The sequence below is a fragment of the Otolemur garnettii genome, unplaced genomic scaffold, assembly GCF_000181295.1.
Source record: "Otolemur garnettii isolate 467f Iridium unplaced genomic scaffold, OtoGar3 scaffold00039, whole genome shotgun sequence".
NCBI lineage: Eukaryota > Metazoa > Chordata > Mammalia > Primates > Galagidae > Otolemur > Otolemur garnettii.
In genome coordinates, this window is record NW_003852434.1 from 5,328,559 (window position 1) to 5,348,735 (window position 20,177).

Sequence of the window (20,177 nt, forward strand, 5' to 3'; positions counted from 1 at the left end):
CACAGAGCAGGTGGGGAGACGCAGGGCGCACGTATGGCGATCAGGCAGGTGAAGAGCAGGAAGGTGTGGACAGCAGGCACAAACACAAAACACAAGAACACCACAGGGGGTTCAGGAGGTACAGACCAAGCACTACACAAATTCTCAACAGGGCCACCTGAGTTAAAGTTGAGGATAAATACCAAGTCCTGAGATTAGATGAGATACAGGAAGCATCCCATAAGGACAAACCGGAAAGAGGGCATGAAAACACAATTTAAATTTTTAGCTTCAAAGAAACTTCAGATGATGGAAGGTACTTTGTTGAGGAAACATCCCCAGGAAGCTATGAATGTTGGAGAGCCAAAACACAAGGAACAAGTCCACTGAGCTGCCTCTTCGCCTTTGTTCACAGACAGTCTTAGGACCAGGCGCAGAGTCTCAGCCTGGCAAGTGGGAAGACAGCACTTTGGGAGGCTGAAGGTGGAAGGATTGCTTCAGGTCAGGAGTTCAATACCAGCCTGAGCAACATAATGAGACACCATCTCTACAAAAAAGTAGAAAACTCAGCCAGGGGTGGTGGCGCACACCTACAGTCCCAGCTCCTGGGGAGGCTGACGCAAGAGGATCACTAGAGCCCAAGAGTTTGAGGTTGCTGTGAGCTGTGATGATGCCACTGCACTCTAGCCTGGGCAAGAGAGTAAGATCCTATGAAGGAAGGGAGGGAGAGAAGGAGGTCAGTCTTAGCTGAACCCCAATACAGAAAGCATATCAAAGCAGATCTGCTTTAAAGTCCAACGGGCTGAAGCGAGATGTAATGTGTGGGGACTGGCACAGAATTCTGAGAAAGATATTCTCATAGGTAAAGAATTTATGATTTACAATAGACCATTCAAATATAATTATAGGAAATAGAAATCCCAGCAATAAAGAAATACCTACTGTATAGTGGTATCCCAGTGAGGATGAGCAGAGGAACTATTTACTCTGCAAATCTGGGACTTAAAATTTTGCACAAGAGCCCCGATTAGTCTCCCCATGGTCACTGCAGTGCTTGTGGCTCCTCTGCCATGAAATGGTGCCCATATGCCTCGCACACTCAAGTCAAGACAGTCAGTTTCATTACATTTCTTAAAAAGCCCCAGCAACTGCATGGCATGAGCGCAGAGTAGGGGCCCACCAGAAGAGGAGGCTACGTCAGCAAGTTCAGCTAAATGCAAAATCCTGTCAGCAGGTGCTCCCAGCAAGCAGCATCCTGGCACTGTCCCTGTATTTCTAATAGTCTAAGTATTTGCTTTCAAAAGGGGAAATGACATGGTTCCTCTACTGAGAGAATAGCAAATTTAAAAAAAGACAGAGTATGAAGCTGTCAGTAAGAAGCTGTCATCTTCTGAAAATGAAGTTCTAAAGATTTAATAAATAATTACTAATGCCACCCCCAAATTTATATATATTACTTATACATATAAATAAAATTCTAATACATTAAATACCCCAAATAAAAAGATTGTCAACAAGTTATAAAAAAAGAAATCAGCTCCAAGCTTCTAAAAATAGAAATACACCAAATATAAAGATAAGTAAATACTAAAATAAAAGTTCCGACATAGAAATTACTATGTAAACAAACTAAAATAAGCTGATGTAGCTCTTCTAATATCAAACAAAGTCCACTTTCAGGCAAGCAATAAAGATGGACATTGTATAATGACAAAAGGGTCAATTCAACAAAGAGATACAACAATCCTAAACGTGTAAAGACCTCATGCAACCCAAAGTATATCAAGCAAAAATTGATAGAACTAGAAATAAAAATAGATACGTGACAGGGACCCGAGCAATGACCAGGGACTGGAGGCTTATGTTCTCGCCTTCCTAACAGCGTCCACAGTTGTAAGTTAAATCTCCTCTTGTTTCAAATCCAATACCTTCTCCCACTAAGGACCATGACGTATACTCCCATTTTTTGTGAGTTGTTCAAACACATGTAAAACAATTACAGTTTCAGCATACTCCTCAGGGCGATAACTCCAGGGCCACTATTCCTTTCGATATTATAGATTACCACTGACCAGAAAAGTTAACTTATTCAAACTCATGTCAGTAGAAGTGAGAACTCAAAGAAATCATCTAAAAAACTTGTTGACGTACAAGTACCTTATGAAACTTGTGATGTACACGTGCACGAAAGTTGCCATCAAATACTGACAGTCGAATCTGTCCATTATCCCACCGTGTCCAGGAATGGTGTTTGCAAAATCCTTTAGGAACAAACAAATATATTAGCAAATTTTCCCAAAAATCACCTGTTATAAAATTTCTCTCTACAAGTGTTTCCTTGGAATCAGAGACTCTATGAGGAAAATAAATACAGTAGAACTTCTGTGCGTTGACCACCCAAGGGGAACTAAAACGGGCCGTCAACATAAGGCACTAGGCCTACTCTGCTGATAACGGCATGTGGTGTGTGTCTAGTCTATAGAACAGATCAACTTAAAGAGGTGGTCAATGTAGGGAGGTGGTCAACTATGGATGTTCCGTTATAATTTACTACTGGATTGTTTTCACTAAATACACACTTACTAGAATCTATCCAACAGATAAAAACCGTACTTTCTGAATACATGCTCATTCTGAAATAATTTCTGAATTGACCCATACCATCCAAATACTAATTAAACATTAATTAAATTTAGCACTGAATGTTTTTAGTTAACAAAATATTTTCCAAATAAAAATTCTATCGGCTATTACTAATCTAACTTTGTATGGCCTATCCTTTTGTTTAATCAGAAGTTATTGGGGTAGCTATGGATAGTTTAGTGTGGCTGACAGATGCACAACTGATTTTAACTCATGTTTACCCTAACAGTTCTTACTTTTTAATAAACACTTTACTAATATGATACATTTTTTTTAAACTGTTGGAATAAAAAGAAAATCACACAGCTCGCTCACTTGGGCCATGTTAGTCCATTAAGTGGCCAAACTGAGGACTAAGGTAGTGAGCCGTGGGAATCAACCTTGGGCAGACATATTCACATTCTGAGCGCCCAGGAAATGAACAGGACTAATTGTTCTTCTAGTTCACTCAGGCAACTTAAAAACACCTACAATGCAATAGCAATCGCTTCTTCATTTCAGACATGAAAAAAAAAAAAACCTCAGCATTCACCAAGAAGCCCTGGATTGTCCCTGAGACCATTATAAGAATGCCATTCTAAATATGACATTTCTGTTTAAAATGGTGATTGAAAAATCCTTTGGTTGGTTTTTGCCAGCCATGGCCTTCCTTCTCTTCCCCACTAACTGGAGCACACAGGAGCCCGTAACCCCACTCTGCTGCCAGCCGTCTTCAGGAGATAGGGGTCCTGCCGCGGCGTGGCTCTCTGTGGATGTGCACTCCCCCTGTGGGCAGTGAGCCCCCAGGCACAGGGCCCATGTCCCGTGTGTATAGTGTACTTTTGTCTAGTGCCCTCCCTCACACAGTGCCTTTCCATGGCAGGAGCCCCCTGAGCTCATTCATGACCTGTAGGGCCCTGCGAGGTGCAGCTCCACCAAGCCCTGCAGCCCCAGCCTTGTCCTCTCCCCGCCACCTCTGGCTCCTTCCACAGGCTCAGGCCGCCCTCTTCTGCACTCAGGAGCTCTCCTTAGATTTCTCTGCAGGATGCATTCTCCTCTTCTCAGCTCTCTGCTCAGATGGCACCTCCTCAGAGAGGCCTCCCCCGCCACCCCATGTCCAGTAGCCTCTCTACTGGCAACACTCCAGCTCAACTCAGCCCTGTGAAGGAGGCTAAGATACAACGCCAAGATAACGTGTCACTTTAGGATGATCTCACTTAAAACAGAATAATTTTGTATCTCTGGAACAAGGATCAGCAAACTACGTTCTACAAACCAAATCCAGCCCAGAGCTATTTTTGTAAATAAAGTCTTATGAAACCTAGCCAAGGTGAGGTATAGTGGCTCACACCTGCAATCCTAGTACTCTGGGAGGCTGAGGTGGGAGGATCACTTGAGGTCAGGAGTTTCAGGCTGTCCTGAGCAAGACCCTGCCCCTCCATCCCTACTAAAAATAGAAAAACTAGCCAGGAGTGATGGGAGGCGCCTGTCGTCCCAGCTACTTGGGAGGCTAAGGCAGGAGGGTCACTTGAACCCACGAGGTTGCTGTGAGCTAGGCTGAGACCCTGGCACTCTAGCCTGAGTGACAGAGTGAGACTCTGTCTCAAAAAAAAAAAAAAAAAAAGAAAGAAAGCCAGCCAGGCCCCTTCTCTGACATCTTCTCTCTAGGTGAGAGGGTTTTACTCGAGCAGTAGACTTCAGAGTTGAAGCTGTGGTCTGGAAATCCTAATACGTTTAGCATTTGCCCTTTACAGAAAGGGCCTGATGACTCCTGGGCCAGTAGGGTGAACAGTTAGTTTCAAATCCAAAGGCTCTGCTGCCTGTCCCTTCCAGAAAGCCTGTGGCCAACTGGGCACAGTGGCTCATGCCTGTAATCCCAGCACTCTGGGAAGCCAAGGCAGGCAGACTGCTTAAGCTCAGGAGTTCAAGACCAGACTGAGCAAGTATGAGACCTTGTCTCTACTAAAAACAAAAAAATAGAAAAACTAGCCAGGCATTGTGGCGGGCACTCTGCTACTCAGGAGGCTGAGGCAAGAGGATCACTTGAGCCCAAGAGTTTGAGGTTGCTGGGAGCTGTGACACCACGGCACTCTACCCAGGGCAACAGAATGAGACACTCTCTCTCAAAAAAGAAGGAAAAGAATTAAATTAAAAATAAATAAATAAATAAATTCTTTAAAAATATAAAAAAGTTAAAAACTTTTAAAGTTAAGACCTTGTGGCCAAACAGTAAACATCAGACAATTCATGGCTGGATTCTTAGAATGAACGCTTGAAAGCTGGGGATTCTCTGTCCATCCCAACAGTAAGGGCCATCTGTATAAAAGAGACTGACATAACACTGAAATGTACAAACATGGCAAGACCAAAACCTGACAAGAAAGAGCACACTCAGGTCCAGCAGGCAGTGCTGCCCGGAGGCTGAGAAGTTTCTGCCCAGGGGCTTCATGCAGACCAAGAATGAACTCAACTCCAGCTATGTTACAGTCTCTAACAACGTAACAAAGAAGCTAAACACACACCTTGATTTTGAAAGCTCTTTTGAATCCACTGGCAAAGAAGCCTCCAAATGGGCCAATTAAAGACGCGAATGTTGAAAGCGCAATGCTGTGTATCTGGAAGGGATACAAGCTCACTGTTTCCTAAAGAGGAGAAAGAAGGGGAGGGTGAAAAATTATAAAAAATATATTAAAATTATATTTGAGCACGCCACCAAAGGTAAGAACCATGATACCAAGTACATATACAAGAAGTGCATAGCACATTCTTGCTACTTTCACAGACCTTAAGAATCATGGAGAGGTGTACGCGGCAAGCTTTCTGCATTGTCCTCTACTTAGCCAGCGCCCTCCGCTCCCCCTGCGAGGACACGGAAGGCACCGGGAAATCGCACAGAGGGCAGGCTACCTTCTAGTTTGTCCAGGAGCTTCTACAACTCAATTGTAGGCTTACTAAAAATCAGTTAATTTCGCAGTTTGGTTGCTTTTGTTTGACCAGCAGTACCTTGTCTTTGTAATTATGTAACTTATTTAATATTATACTATATTTCACTTTAATTTTATATGACTAAATAAGGCTTTTTCTCTTGACAGTAGATGAATGCTGTGGAAACACATAACAGTAAGTGGCTTAAAGAAGATGCCAGAATGGGCTTCGGTGAGACCATCATAATAAAGGCTTGGGGAGAAGAGCATAAAATTGAGAGGGGCCGGGCGCGGTGGGTCAGACTTGTAGTCCTGGCACTCTGAGAGGCCAAGGCAGGTGGACTGCTTGAGCTCAGGAGTTCCAGACCAAACTCAGCAAGAGTAAGACCCTGTTTCTACCAAAAATAGAAAAACTAGCTGAGTATTGTGGCAGCTGCCTGGAGTCCCAGCTGCTTAGGAAGCTGAGGCATGAGGATTGATCAAGCCCAAGAGTTTGAGCTTGCTGTGAGCTATGACACCACGGCACCCCACCCAGGGTGACAGGGTCAGTCTGGCTCAAAAAAAAAAAAAAAACATTGAGAGAAATCCTGTAGTCAGATTATTTTGGAAATCTTTAGTCCTTGCTCTTTTTAAAATAACCTGAAACTACAAATTATAAACAGTTGCATAATGGATGTGGTTCAAAAAAGATGTTTGAGAACACCAATATTTGCACCTGTTCTCAAAGCAACACCTTCACTCCCAAAGTTGGCAGCATCAAATGGTTTATAGCTTGGACACTGAAAAAAATCCCCCTTGGAATCTACTTGTTGAGCACTCAAGGCTAGAAATAGTTTGTTGACTAATCTGCTTCTCAAAAATTGTGGATTTCAGTTAAAAATAAAATGTTTCAGCTATAAACACGTCTGTGTGTGCACATAAGTACACACACGTGACAGCTTGATTCCCCACTTCAACCAACCACCCAGAGATTCTGATCAGACACAGATCAAGAAGATTCTACTGGGGAGCAGGTCAACACTCTGCTTTAGTGAAAGATCTCACAGATACCTTTACATGGCCACAATGTCCCTTTGGAAGGAAAACTAAATTTTAAAACCAGCAGCTTTCTGTACTCATAAGTGTCCTCTAAAAATCAAGAATTGGTGAATTTTAATTAAGTTACTCATACCAGTAACGTATGAAACTCATTCTAATCCACTTGCTTTGTAAAAACCTACAAAATATTGAAAAAAATGCTTTCAAAACCAATAGAAAATGAATTATCATCAGTTTTTAAATCATTAGGCAAATAAATTCCTAGTATACAACTCATTTCAGGTTCAAAATGGAGAAATCCCCAGGGGATGGAATACAATACTGATGATAAACACTTCTGTGTCAAACAGTTAAAGATTTTACAGAAAATCAGTTACATCTGAATCCCACTTTCCTTTCATTTATTTTTTTAATCCCACTTTTAAAGAAACTTATCTTCAAAGTGGAGGATCCTTAACCTTGAACTGTTACTCTTACCCGTCTCAACACTGCCTTTAGAAAGGGTGGAAGTGGATAACTCTGAAGCTGGAAAAGCTCGGACGGTTCACATTCTGTGACAAAGGAGTTGACATCGCTCCGGTATTCCACTGGGCAGACAAAGTACTGGTATTTGGACAACACATAGGCAGCCTGAATAACAAATACATATATTTTAAGTTATGTGTCAGAAAGGCCAGAGACAGAATGCCAGAATTGCTTTGTAGTTACATTCTCCTATGATTTTTTAAAGTTGATGGTCAGAATTATCCCAGCAAAAGACTTGAAAGACCTTTAGAAAAATCAAACAGGTTTTGAAGTCAATGAGATTTCAACCTCGGCATGACCACAATCATAAAGATACGGGAGAGTAAACGATTTGAGTTTTTGCAAACGAGCTTGTGTTACTTTCATCAGTTAATTAATCAGTGATTCAAAATTGCTGAGAAAATAGTATAAAATAGTAAAGGTTAAAAAAAAATACCTTTATTCCTAGCCACTCCTGAAAACTTTGACTAACTTATTCTTTCCTTGGCCACATGACTACGGTTTTTAAAACTAGCTATTTTCTGCCAGGAGATTAAACAATGCATAAAATAAAATATCCTGTTATAAATTTAAATTGCAAGACAACAGCTTATTCTCTTTTTCTTCTCTCTTGTAGCCATTAAGAATGGTTAACAAAAATTCAAATATCATTCTAGAATAAACTGATCTGGTTTTCAAATAATCAGTTTCCTCAAAACCATTTACTCAAAAATACAGATAATTTCCCTCCTCCTTATTTGTCATACATTACATTCTTTTTTCTTTTTGGAGAGAGAGCCTCACTTTGTCGCCCTTGGTAGAATGCTGTGGTGTCATAGCTCACAGCAACCTCTAACTCTTGGGTTTAAGCGATCCTCTTGCCTTAGCCTCTTGAGTAGCTGGGACTATAGGTACCTACTACAACACCTGGCTATTTTTAGAGACAAGGTCTTTCTCTGGCTCAGGCTGGTCTTGAACCTGTGCGCTCAGGCAATCCACCAGCCTCAGCCTCCCAGAGTGCGGGGATTATAGGCATGAGCCACTGCGCCCAGCCAGCATTACATTCCTATACGGTAGCCCTTTATTTTTTTGCAATAGTATGGCTATTCTTGTAGTATTTCTATATTAATCTTTAATAATACCAAATTCTTACAGTATCATTTAGTTTAATAGTTTTTTAATTATCCTTATTTTGTAATGTAAAAACAGTAGACGGGGCTGGATCCCTTTTCATTCCATTTATCAATATTGTCTCATTGATATTCTAGACAAAAACTCTGGAGTAATTTTATCAAATTTTATAGGGATTTTCATTGAGAATGATCTAGACTTACAAATTAAATGAAGGAATTATGTGGTTTCCTACCTAGGATCATGGCATAGTTCCATTTATTTGTATATTTGCTCTCTCTCAAAGTTTTATGTTGTTACTAGTTAGACTACATTTGAGTAAAGAATATTATAATTAACACTGAGGCTAAACTTTGTAACAATAATTTCTTTGTGTATTTATGTTATATTCAGCCATTTTACTGTACCCTTATTGATTCTAACTAGGCAATTTTTAATAAAAAGCTAAATTCCACAACTGTAAACTAATTTTTAAAACAAGAACAGTATCAATTATTCATGACTAAAAGTAAACATTAATTATTTGAAATTAACAGACTCTTCTGCAAGGTGGACTCACAGCAGCTTCAACATTGTGTTTTCTGCTGTAACTCAGAGCCACCAACTGCCCAGTACCTGCGTCCCCCCCAAGGCAGAACAGCTGTTAGAAAATACTGAAACACAACAGCACCACAGGGGGTCCCAAGCCTGGCTGTGCATTAGAATCACCTGGAGGAGTTAACGGGCTTGGGGGAAGACTAAGGCAGAAAGCTTTTGTGAACGCTCCTTATGTGATTCTATGTGCAGCCAGGCTAAGAGCCACTGAGTTACAGAATAGGTTCTGTTTAGTTGGTCTCAACAGATACATTAGTAAGTTGTGGTTTAATTTCTTCAGGTTTACAATAGACTAATAAACTTGGCATCATTTTTCAAAGGAAACATAAGATAAAAATCCTAGTGAAACTCACAGTGAATCCAAACACGACTGTGGAAAAGAAACCGCCGATGAATCCTTCCCAGGTCTTTTTAGGAGACAGCTAAAAGAAGGGCAGATAAAATGGAAGCGCGTTACTGCATCACAAACAGAGCACGTGCCACTCCCTCCAGCGAGTTCCTGAGATGCCTTGTACACGGCTCTGCTTTCTTCTTACGACTGTAGTTCAGAACCCTTTCCCCTTCATTCTCTGATCCCGATTTGCTTGTGTCAATCTCTCTAGTGATTTAAATACACAACAAGCGCTCAGACTTTGGATGGGCTGTGGAGATGCGCTTGATCCTCTTAAATAGCCTCAATTCACTTTTTTTCTTTCAGAGGACTATGAAGTCTATACTGAAATAATCGCCCATGACCTTTCTGCTTATATAACATCCTGTAATACTTGGTGTAAGTTCTCGGAACAAGGATGGGATATGTACATTCCAAGTACATGTGACCAAGAACGACCTGTTACTGACCAGAAACAGAAGGCACACAGCAGACAGGGACACACAGCACAGGCTTTCCCACGCTCCTCGTGTGCCGTACACACGCCACAATGTCTTTCTGAAGTGGCAAAACAGTCCACAGCCCCCAAATACTATATTTGCTCCCTAAGTATTCACATATCCGTTTCTCTCCTTTTTCACACTCCATTTCCAGAAAGAAAGGGACGCCCTGTGCTTGTAAGAATCAATACTGTTTATTTCAGAGTCAGGCTATTGTCTCCCAGTCAATGGGGCATTTGGGGAGAAGAATATGGGAACTGGAACTCTGTGGGGGGGGGGGCAAAGTGTCAGGAGTGGACGGTGCTAATTGCCCAGAGGTGTCATGTGAGGGAAAGATGACCATGTAAATGAGATTTGGTCACCTCATCATTGGGGACAGAAGCCAAATATAGGAGTGAAGTTCCTGAAGACAGAAATGGTTTACTAAGCTGCTAAGCCACAGAGTTCTTTATACGCTTTTTGTCCTTAAGATCATAAAAGCCCCAAATGAAATGGTTGGCAGAAATGGTTTCTTGACAAATCTGATAACAATTTGGCCACAGAGAACGGACCATCTCCTTGGATAATTTGGTATTACGGTCATGAAGTTAAGGGTGGCTCAGATTCAAAGTGCCTGTTATTGTTTCAAAGATAACTTACCAAATTAAACTGATTCATCTCACACTGATTTAGGAGTTAAGTGTTCAATTATCTTAAGGTCTATCCTGCAACTCATCTGGCCTGGTCCATTCACTGGAAAGCTCTGCTCAACTCAGGTGTTGAGACTTCCCTTCAGCTATAGCAGCCTTTCTGAAGGCTTCCCAAGCCAAAAACTTCTCAGCCTGTACAGAACTCTTGAATACTTAACTGCTTGCTCCAGAGCAACTTTAGAAATCTTCTAAAAGTACAGAGCTTGCTCACAAGTATCCCTGCAGCCGGCCGCTGCTCTTTGTGACTCCTCCTCGTGGTGGGGTAAAAAGTCTGGGACGGTTTTTGAAGGACAGGCAGTTTATGAATTCTTCTGGAATGCAAAACTCCTGTCCCACCACTCTGAACAGGTGGGTTCTGTGTCTGAACAATTGTCTCTGTCTCCCTAAAACTGCCTTCAAAACAGCAAAACGCAAAATAGCCAAGTAATATACATATTTGTGAGAGTGTACTAGAAGATGTTACTCAGCATGTCAACCAAGAAATCCTGCCTGAAGCCCCAATGTGAAAGGATTAAAAAAAAAAAAAAAGCTCTAGAAAATCGTTTGATTTCCCTAAAAAATTGGTTTCTTTTTCCCCAAAAGGAGAACTGTGTGACTCAACTCATTCCCTTCTTTGCCTCCACTGCCCAAAACAACCCAGTCTGCTCCTGGGGGTCCCCCTCTCCCTCATCTTAACCTGTCACTATTACCTGCATCTCACCAGCGCTTTATTGTAAGCCCCCCAGATCTTTTTTTGAAATGAGTTTGGATGTAAAAATCTTACAAATAAATAGACATGATATGCAAAGATGGCATAATGTTCTCTTTGAGCGAGTCTGGTACAGGAGGAGATGCCTAGAGGGGAGGGCAGAGTCAGGCAAGGTTTCTCTGTAAGGCCGCTGGGGAGAATAAAGCACTAGAGGAGGTAAGAGAGAGACCAGGTGAGGCCTGACAGGCAGTGAAGTCCAGCCCTCACTAAGCGGGCAGGGGATGTCTGCTGAAGAACCCAGATGGGATTCTCAGGAACTGCTCACCGCCCCACACTGCATTGCTAAGTGCCGCTAAAGAAAATCTAAGAAGCTCGGAAATCAAAAATGTGTCACAGCACCGCGTTGTTGGAGATGTCCTCTCGTGGCTAATCTTTACAGTTGTAATAACCCTCAGACGCATGGAGGGAACTGCATTTTAGCAGAGGCTTGTATATCCAGAAGACACTTATTAGCTAAAAATTACAAAACTTAAAAATCAGTTGGAATGGAGAAAAAGTTTAAGATTAAAAAAAACTGACCATATTTTTGCCATATTCATTTTAAGCTGATTAATTGAATAAAGTCTTTTACAGTTGATGGCTTTTATGTGTATCAAGATAAATTTTATGTCCCTGACAGCTGTGGCTTTTTTTTTTTTTTTACCAGGGGGTACATGTGTGCATGTGTGTGCATAAACAATTGGAATCATTAATATCATCTCCAATCTGCCATAATTTTCTATTACCTTAATTAATGGAGTTCTCCCAAAAAAAAATCCAAAAAGGTAAGCAGTTATGTCATTGCAGATAACACTTGATATTGGAACAAGGAACCTGTAAAAAAAAAAAAAAGTTCCTATGATTAAGTTGCAAATATTCATCTTACAGGTTGTGACTCATAATAAACCAGTGGAATACTGTGGGGGGTGCTACAGCCTAGTCCACATTACAGTATTTGCCAAGTCATGAGCAGAAACAATGACTGTCCACCAAATTTGCCCATTTAGCAATTTAAATGGAGCAAAATGCTAGGAGAATAATGCTAAAGAAAATATTAAATTATCTATTTCTATAGTTATAGATATTAAAATCTTAGGTTTTTTTTTTTTTATTTTAACTTATTCTGGAGAATCTTCCTCTATTACCCAGGCTGGAGAGCCGTGGTGCTATCATAGCTCACCGTAGCCTCAAATTGCTGGGCTCAAGTGATCATCCCACCTCAGCCTCTTAAGTGCCCGGACTACAGGCTTACACTACTACCTCTGGCTAATTCTTTAATTTTTTTTTGGAGACATGGTCTCCCTATGTTACCCAGGCTGGTCTTAGACCCCTGGGCTCAAACAATCCTCCAGCCTCAGCTTTCCAAGTAGGTAGGATTATAGGCACAAGTTACGATGTCCAGATCAAATTTTAGTTTTATGTGGAACAAGTAATAATAATAATATGCAGACTGAAAGTTTATCTTAAGAAGCCTTTCATTAATTTTAATTCTATCTTAGCTATGACTGCATTAAACTCTACTAATTGTATAGAACCTACTTACTCCTGTAACTGTCCCCATTAATTAAAAGTTTGTACACTACATGGAAGATGATAGCATAGGGATTCCAGTTGTTTACACAAATACACACACCCTCCTTGGTAGAAAAACATAAACCTGTCAAGGTAATAAAATTTATCTTGGTAAAACCCATCAACTGTAAAAGACTTTAACTAATCCATTACAATGAATGTGGGAAAAATAGGGTCAGATTTTTTTTCACTGTACAAGGAAAAAGACAAATGGATTTTTTTTTTAAATCTTAAGCTTCTTCTCCATTCCAACTTAAGTTTTATAATTTGTAACTAATAAAAATCCTTTCTGAATATGCAAGTCACGGCTATAGAGACAGTTAACTCCGTATATCTGAGATCTGGAAACCTATTCCTGTATGAAAGCAAAGGAGAACCCACCCAATTTCACCTGGAAAAAAATGCATTTCCAATACATGGTTTACTGACAAGCAAACTTTCCTATGCTTTTGCATTCTGTGTATATAATATCTTAATATCTTTACAGTCTATCTTAGTAAAAAGTTAGAGTTTATTAACACATGCAAATATAATTATTTATTTATGGGGGACTTTCTGTACTCTATTTGGAATCTGAATAAAAAGGTTTTAGTTGTTAATGAAGTACTTTGTCTTTAGTTGTCAAACAGTAAGCAAAACTTGGTAAGATATTTTAATGAAATACGCAAACAGCACATTTTAGTAGAAATCTGTAAGACACTGTCCAATGTTAAAGAGCTTAAAAAGTGCTAGGATATGAATAAAAGCAGCATATACTGTTCCCTTACCATATCATGCCTTCAAACAGATTTTGGATGACAAGGTGGGACTGAGTAACGGTTATCAGTAAAGTGACATGAGTCCATGCGAACTGTTAATAGCCCAACAACACAAAAATTAGTAAACACAACTCATCAGTGTAGCTGAAGAAGCAACAGTGACTCTGAAAACACAAATTTCTACCCTGACTTTTGGTCAAAATTTGTAAGATAAGCTCCTATAAAATAAATGCTGTTAGTAAATTACATTCATTTTATTACTACTGGAATCTTAAACTAATGACAACATTTAACAAAGTAATCTTAACGCAGACACAAATAGAATGCTAACAACAGCTATCTTACTAAATTAAAAAACACAAATACAAACCACAATCTTCAATCATTAGATTTACATGATAATGAGAAATTTACAGTGTGGTTACAGCATTTAGAGAGGAACGCTTTGTTCTGGATGCTTTCTGCAGTTACCAAAATGCTAAAATTAATCTTTTTCTGAGTTCATTATGGCAAACTTTCTGTCCTAAAGATTCCTTTCTAGCTGCGAATGATTCAAACCAGCAGGGGGCAACTGCCCATAACAGGTCCATTTGACGACAGTGTTCAATCTCAGATTTTCACAGATTTTTGTGTTTTATCAATTCCACTGGGCCTGAGAGACGGCTACTGTCGTGACTTCTAACATCATCAGTATGAGTAGAATGTAAAGAAAAAGAAGCTAACGTGTCCAGGTACCAGTCTTACGACTTTTATTCTAATTTATAAAATCTCTTTTTATAATTCTTAGGATTTCGATTTATCCCTAATAAACCTATTTCTCATTTCAGTAAGTGATATATTATATTGGTTATTTTGTTTCATTTTATTTTTATCTGCTTGTAAGAGCTAATTCTCTTTTACCCTGGTTGCTTCAAAATGCATCATTTTTTCCCCACTGGGCACTATTTATATTCTCGTAGAAGATTCTATCTCTAATTTGTCTTGTTTCTAGATTTTCACTAAAAATTTTACTCTTCATCCTCAGACCCTCTGAAATTAGGAATGTAAGAAACCTACAGTTTCCTAACAAACGCTCAGCAGAATGTCTTGGTGAGAGAAAACAAAGCACGAGGGATAGAAAACGCACTGCCCATCCGATCAAGCCTTTCTAATACGTGAACTCACAGATCTAAACCCTACATGAAACCGTACAGTCTTATCATGAGCTACAGTTTAAGACAATGAGGAAAGTTCATTACGTACAGTGATAAATTTCATAAAACATAGACTTTGGTACACTGAACGAGATACGTATGCCAAGCAGGATTAAGCAATCCTGTGACTAAGCACAGCTACCAACAAGACATACGCTCTGCCCCCTCTAAGCCTATGCTCAGAGTCACTTTCCACAGAACAACATGGTCGATTTCTGAGACTCAGGAACCGTACAGGAAACTATGAAAATTCTTCCAATTTCTGTAAATTTAAGGAATCCAATACTTTAATTTCCCAACCTTTAAAAGTATTCAGAGAAAAAGGTTTTAGGAAGCTTTGAAAAATAGTTAAAATTTTAAAACCCTCAAAACATTTTCAGCCTCAATGTTCTATATTTAATCGTCACCTGAAATTGAAAGGCCCCCTCATATTGAGGCAAGACGTGAATTAGCGGTTTAGGTGAGATCTTCTCGCTACAGAAAAATAAAGGAGAAGGTTTTCATCACATTGATGGCTACGCGTTGATACACACCATGTAAAACTGCAGACGATAGTGTTTCTTCACCAAGCTCAGCACAAACATGCAGAAACCTGTTCAAGAACAAAAAACGGGCTTGTTGTGCAATGTGGTATAAAGTGCAAGACTCCTGGAGCCCAAGTGAGCCAATTTCCTATAGCGTATCTAGGTCATCTCTCCTACCATCTCAAATTAAGCATTTTAAGTTAAGCTTCTTGAGGGAAACAACCCTGTACTCTCCAAAGGGCCGAACTCCATGGCACAAATTCAGGAGCATCCCTTGGACTAACCCAATGACTTAGCCCCTTGTTATTAGTATGTGGACATGGAAAGCATCTTGAATTTCAATTACACAAAATTTAGTAGCTATACCAATCTATCAAGGGTATCTCCAGAATGTTTTCAATCCCTATAGAGTATGAAAATTAATAATAACTATTATGCGGCTAATATTTGTTGAACACTTATTATTTCCAGGCTCATGGCTAAACATTTTAACATTAATGATTATTAATCTCTTATTAACTCATTTGATCCTTCCAAAATCTCCATGATGTATTACTAATTGTTGCTTCCATTTTATAGATGAGAAAATGCATGAAGGGCTTTATGAATTTACTAAGGACCACCAGCTAGAAAGCATAAACACTATACCCTACTGACCCTCACGAGTCACACGGTTCCATAGACCCATTTCAGCAAAATTTAGGTTAAAAATAACTTGAAATTTCTCAGAACAATATTATAATAATCACAACAAAATACAGTACTCTTAATAATTTCAAGATTTACAAAAAGTATTTGTGTTTGGTTACATGCTATGAATTCATTATAGGACAAATTTACTGAAGATTCTTAATCAAGTGAAATCTATTAGTCATATACTAAATTAATAGGAGCCAATATGAGGTGCTTCTTGCCCAATATACCTGTAAACTTCTAATATGTTTATTTTATAGAGGCAGATAGTGAAAATACATAAGTTTAATTTCAAATAAACAGCTAGGTTTGCACCCTATTCTCACCATCTTTAAAGAGTGAGTTCTCTGAGATACAAACTGAATTTTCGGTTGACCTAAATATTAGACTTTGTATATCTAAGTTATACTTACCAAGGCAATTCTCCCTGCTAGAGTAAGCAAGGGTATGACTATTCTCACCAGAGCAAAGAACTAAACCGCAGCTGCCTTTAGCTATTTTTTAATGACTGATTTGAAATGTCAAGGCATAAAGAATGATGGCAAAGGAAGAGAACACAAACTGACTCCAGATCTGACCTCCCCCCGTACTCGTCACCCACAGGGAAATCTGACTAATCGTATTGCAAAAACAATCTGGACACATTTTGTGAGTAGAGGCATAGCTGAAAGCCATTATGTAACTTTCTTGAAAGAAAGAGAGAAACTGAAATGTGGAATTCATGGCATTGAAACTGCTGATTGTGTGGAAGAGTCCTTTAAAAATTATGGTGTTTGAGTTTTTGTCTGTAACAGGTAGATGTGTCTCGCAGCTCAAGTAAGAATGTAATTGCTTTTTTTTTTTTTTTTTGAGACAGAGCCTCAAGCTGTCCCCCTGGGTAGAGTGCCGTGGCATTACAGCTCACAGCAACCTCCAACTCCTGGGCTCAAGCGAGTCTCCTGCCTCCGCCTCCCAAGTAGCTAGGACTACAGGCGCCCGCCACAACGCCCGGCTATTTTTTGGTTGCAGCCGTCATTGTAGTTTGGCGGGTCCAGGCTGGGGATTTGAACCCGCCACCTTAGGTGTACGTGGCTGGCGCCTTAGCCGGTTGAGCTATAGGCGCCGAGCCAAGAATGTAATTTCTATGCACTTTCTATGGCTAGTGGGTAGTTAAAGGTGAACGTGGACTGGATGTGGTTCAATGCCACTAAACCTATTCTGTCCAAACAGACCCCTTGATTCACCCAGAGCAGCCTTGGGACACTTCTCAGTACCATGAACTATGAATAATTTCCTCACAAATACTGCACCAAAATATATGGTTTTCTCTCTCTTGAAATTATATAATACTATTCACTCTTAAGCATTTCTTTGAAACAAAACTCCCAGTAGAATCATTTAATGTTCTGGTAATGGTCATTTTATCAAAGACAGTTGTAGCCACTCACTGTTACCTGATCCCATTTCACCTAAAGCATATAGTTATCTGACTCCCAGATACATTAAGGTAATGTAGTTCTCTGACTTTGCAGAGGTGGGAGGTATAACGTGTCTTTATAGCATATCTGAAGCTCACTACGGTCATCTCTCAGGATCCATGGCGACTGGGTCCGGGATCCCCAAGGACACTAAAATCCATGGGTGTTCAACTCCCTCCGGTAAAGGTGTTTGCACATAAGCCACACACCCTCCCATGTGATTTAAGTCACCCTTAGATTACTTACAATGCCAACTGTAATACAGATGCAGTGTAAATATTTGTTATACTCTATCGTCTAGGGAATAATGATAAGAATAGAACATCGTCAGTACAGACACACCACTGATCTGTAGTTGGTTGAATCCACCAACACAGAGCCCACGGATGCCGAGGGCTGACTACATAATTCTTAGGGAAAGACACTCAAAGAAAGAAAACATATGAACTTAATTTCCTTCATTCACAGCCATATGGCCACATGAGCATTTATGTTTAAATATCTAAAAATACATATATGCTATATTTGAATAAACCTTTGGGAAGGATAATTTTATACATTTGGATCCACAGTTTTACTTTTCCCCTAATTAACAAAGAATGTTTGAATGACTTTCTCATTAAAATCACAGGATTTGTTACAGTAGTGCAAATAAAAGCACTAAAAAGGCTTCCTAACATCTGTAGTCCTTGACATAAAATGGTTTAGCTAAACCTACTCATCAACATTTACATACACTGTCGTCTGCCCGGTGTTTTTCAATACAAACACGCGTAGATCCTGTTGCCAGTATCAAGGGCACTTATCCAGGGGATTAGGGAAAACCAGTTACCCAACATACTTAAGAGAGGTGTATTCAAAAAGAACAAGAGAATAAGATTCTCAGGAGAAGCCAAGGAAAAAAAACCCAAGACGCTGAAAATTTCAGAAAAGTGAATACAAACAAAAAATAGTTATCGAGCACTTGCGATATATGTCAGACACGAGATTAAAAAATAAGACAGACACTGCCATCGGGAGCCCATACTCTCAGTGAAGAGTCAGAAATATACCAAAACAAAATATAAAGTCATTTTTGAAATTTACTATTGGTGATTAGGCAATTCAGTAAACACAGGCAGCCTTTAATTTAAAAGACAGACAGTGGCACAGACCCAGGATTGAATATTCAAGCTTAGCAACTCATCTTGTGTCTTTTCACGTGGTTTTATATTCTTTATCACATTTGCCTAAACAATCACAACTTCTAAAATTCAGACACATGCTGCATTTCATGCGCCTTTCATCAGATGCTAGATGACAACTAATTAAAAGAAGTCGTAAGTGAATATGCATTATAGAAATTGTCACACGGACCAATCACTGTATTAGCCAAATACAAGATTTCTATAATCTGAATGGCGGGTGTGGGTATACAGCAACACCAGCACGTGTACAGGTTGACTAGTCTTTAGCTCAGAAATGGTACGTGGTTTTGGAGATATAGTCCTTTGTGAGCAAAGACTGTTACATCTTTCTAAAGATTTAATCAATATTCTCTGATATAAAAAATAATTGGTCAAGAAAATCATGTATTAATTTCAGCAAAACTTAAGTTTATATGTCCAACAATTTTGTTAAATTCAAAACATTATATTCAAATCACACCATGTCCTTGAGGATTTTAAAGAAATCAAAACAGCCATGCATAAGGGCAAGCAAAAAGAAAAAAAAATTGCTAAGCATAATACTCTTAATTGCTCAAGTTGGCTAAAGAGATAGTAAGGTGACGATATTAAGGCTCAAATGCCTCCCCCTGATTTACTTGTCACAGCTGACCATGTAATCAAATAGCTGTTCTGGTTTCCAAAGAGCCCTAAATCCAAATCACCAAGCTGATGAAGCGTTCTTTTTCTATGCACCAAGAGCCTACAGACAATGTTTGACTTATGTTTCAGCTCTTTGATTTCCTCTTTCTATCATTCAATTTCATTTACAACAAAATTATCTAAATGCCAGAATGACTTCCAGGTCCTAGTCAGGGAGTCGTTTTGAATGATATTAACAGGTCATTTAATTTCTCGGACCTTGATGAGGGGTTAGACCTGTAGATATCTACATTCAATTTCAATAAAATTCAACATCAATAAGGTCGCTTGAATTGTTTCTGCTTTTTAAACCTGCCAAGAATTATATTTTCCAAAGCCATATGACCACTGCAATAGAAATAACGTTTTGATGAGACTCTTAGAATATTATTAACTAAAGAACTTCCAATGATTTCCATAGCGTAATTTGAAAAAAGACACACAGTGAGCTTTCTATCAATATTTCCTCACTCCATTTACTAGACCAAGCTTGTGAAGGCTGCCGGCCTCGTCAAGAGTCCCCAGTAAGGCCTCAAGACTCAGCAAACAAAACACTGATGCTAAGAAAGTTTCTCGAAGAAGCGCTGTGAAGGGATATACAAGTTCTCAGCCTTTTAATCATCTGTCAACAAATATAAACTGGGAACCTAAGTGCTAGATTCTGTGCGTAATTAAGTGAGAGACACACAGTGGGTGTTTATGGCCAAACAGGGCCACATTTAAAATGATAGTAGACAGAGAATTCTTCAAGTGGTTTATATGGGCAGTTTCATCATTTAACCCAGTAGCTCCTACCTTACTATAAGATTGCAGTTTATTTTTTTAACTTAATTTTTATTAAATCATAACTATACATTTATGGGGTACAATGTGATGGTTTGATATACAATGTAGAAAGCTTAAATCAAACTGATTAACATAACCACCACCTCACTTACTTATTTTTTGTGGCAAGACATTTGTAAAGTGGTTTTCAAATGTACCCTGGCCCGGTGCACATTAGGTGAGATCCCACCAATACCCTCCCTCCATTCGCCCTTCCCCTTCCCCTCCCC

General features: G+C 39.5%; 1 protein-coding gene across 1 annotated transcript in view; it reads right to left on the reverse strand.

Annotated features, from left to right (window-relative positions):
* Window positions 1–20,177, reverse strand: part of CDS1 (CDP-diacylglycerol synthase 1) — a 55,669-nt gene that overhangs the window by 1,308 nt on the left and 34,184 nt on the right. The window contains exons 6-12 of the mRNA XM_012805329.2: window positions 15,135–15,193; window positions 13,418–13,500; window positions 11,825–11,912; window positions 9,146–9,214; window positions 7,041–7,193; window positions 5,124–5,243; window positions 2,137–2,240 (exon numbers count right to left, since the gene is read on the reverse strand). Of these exons, the coding sequence (XP_012660783.1) occupies window positions 2,137–2,240; window positions 5,124–5,243; window positions 7,041–7,193; window positions 9,146–9,214; window positions 11,825–11,912; window positions 13,418–13,500; window positions 15,135–15,193 (676 nt within the window). The remainder of the gene's footprint in view (window positions 1–2,136; window positions 2,241–5,123; window positions 5,244–7,040; window positions 7,194–9,145; window positions 9,215–11,824; window positions 11,913–13,417; window positions 13,501–15,134; window positions 15,194–20,177) is intronic.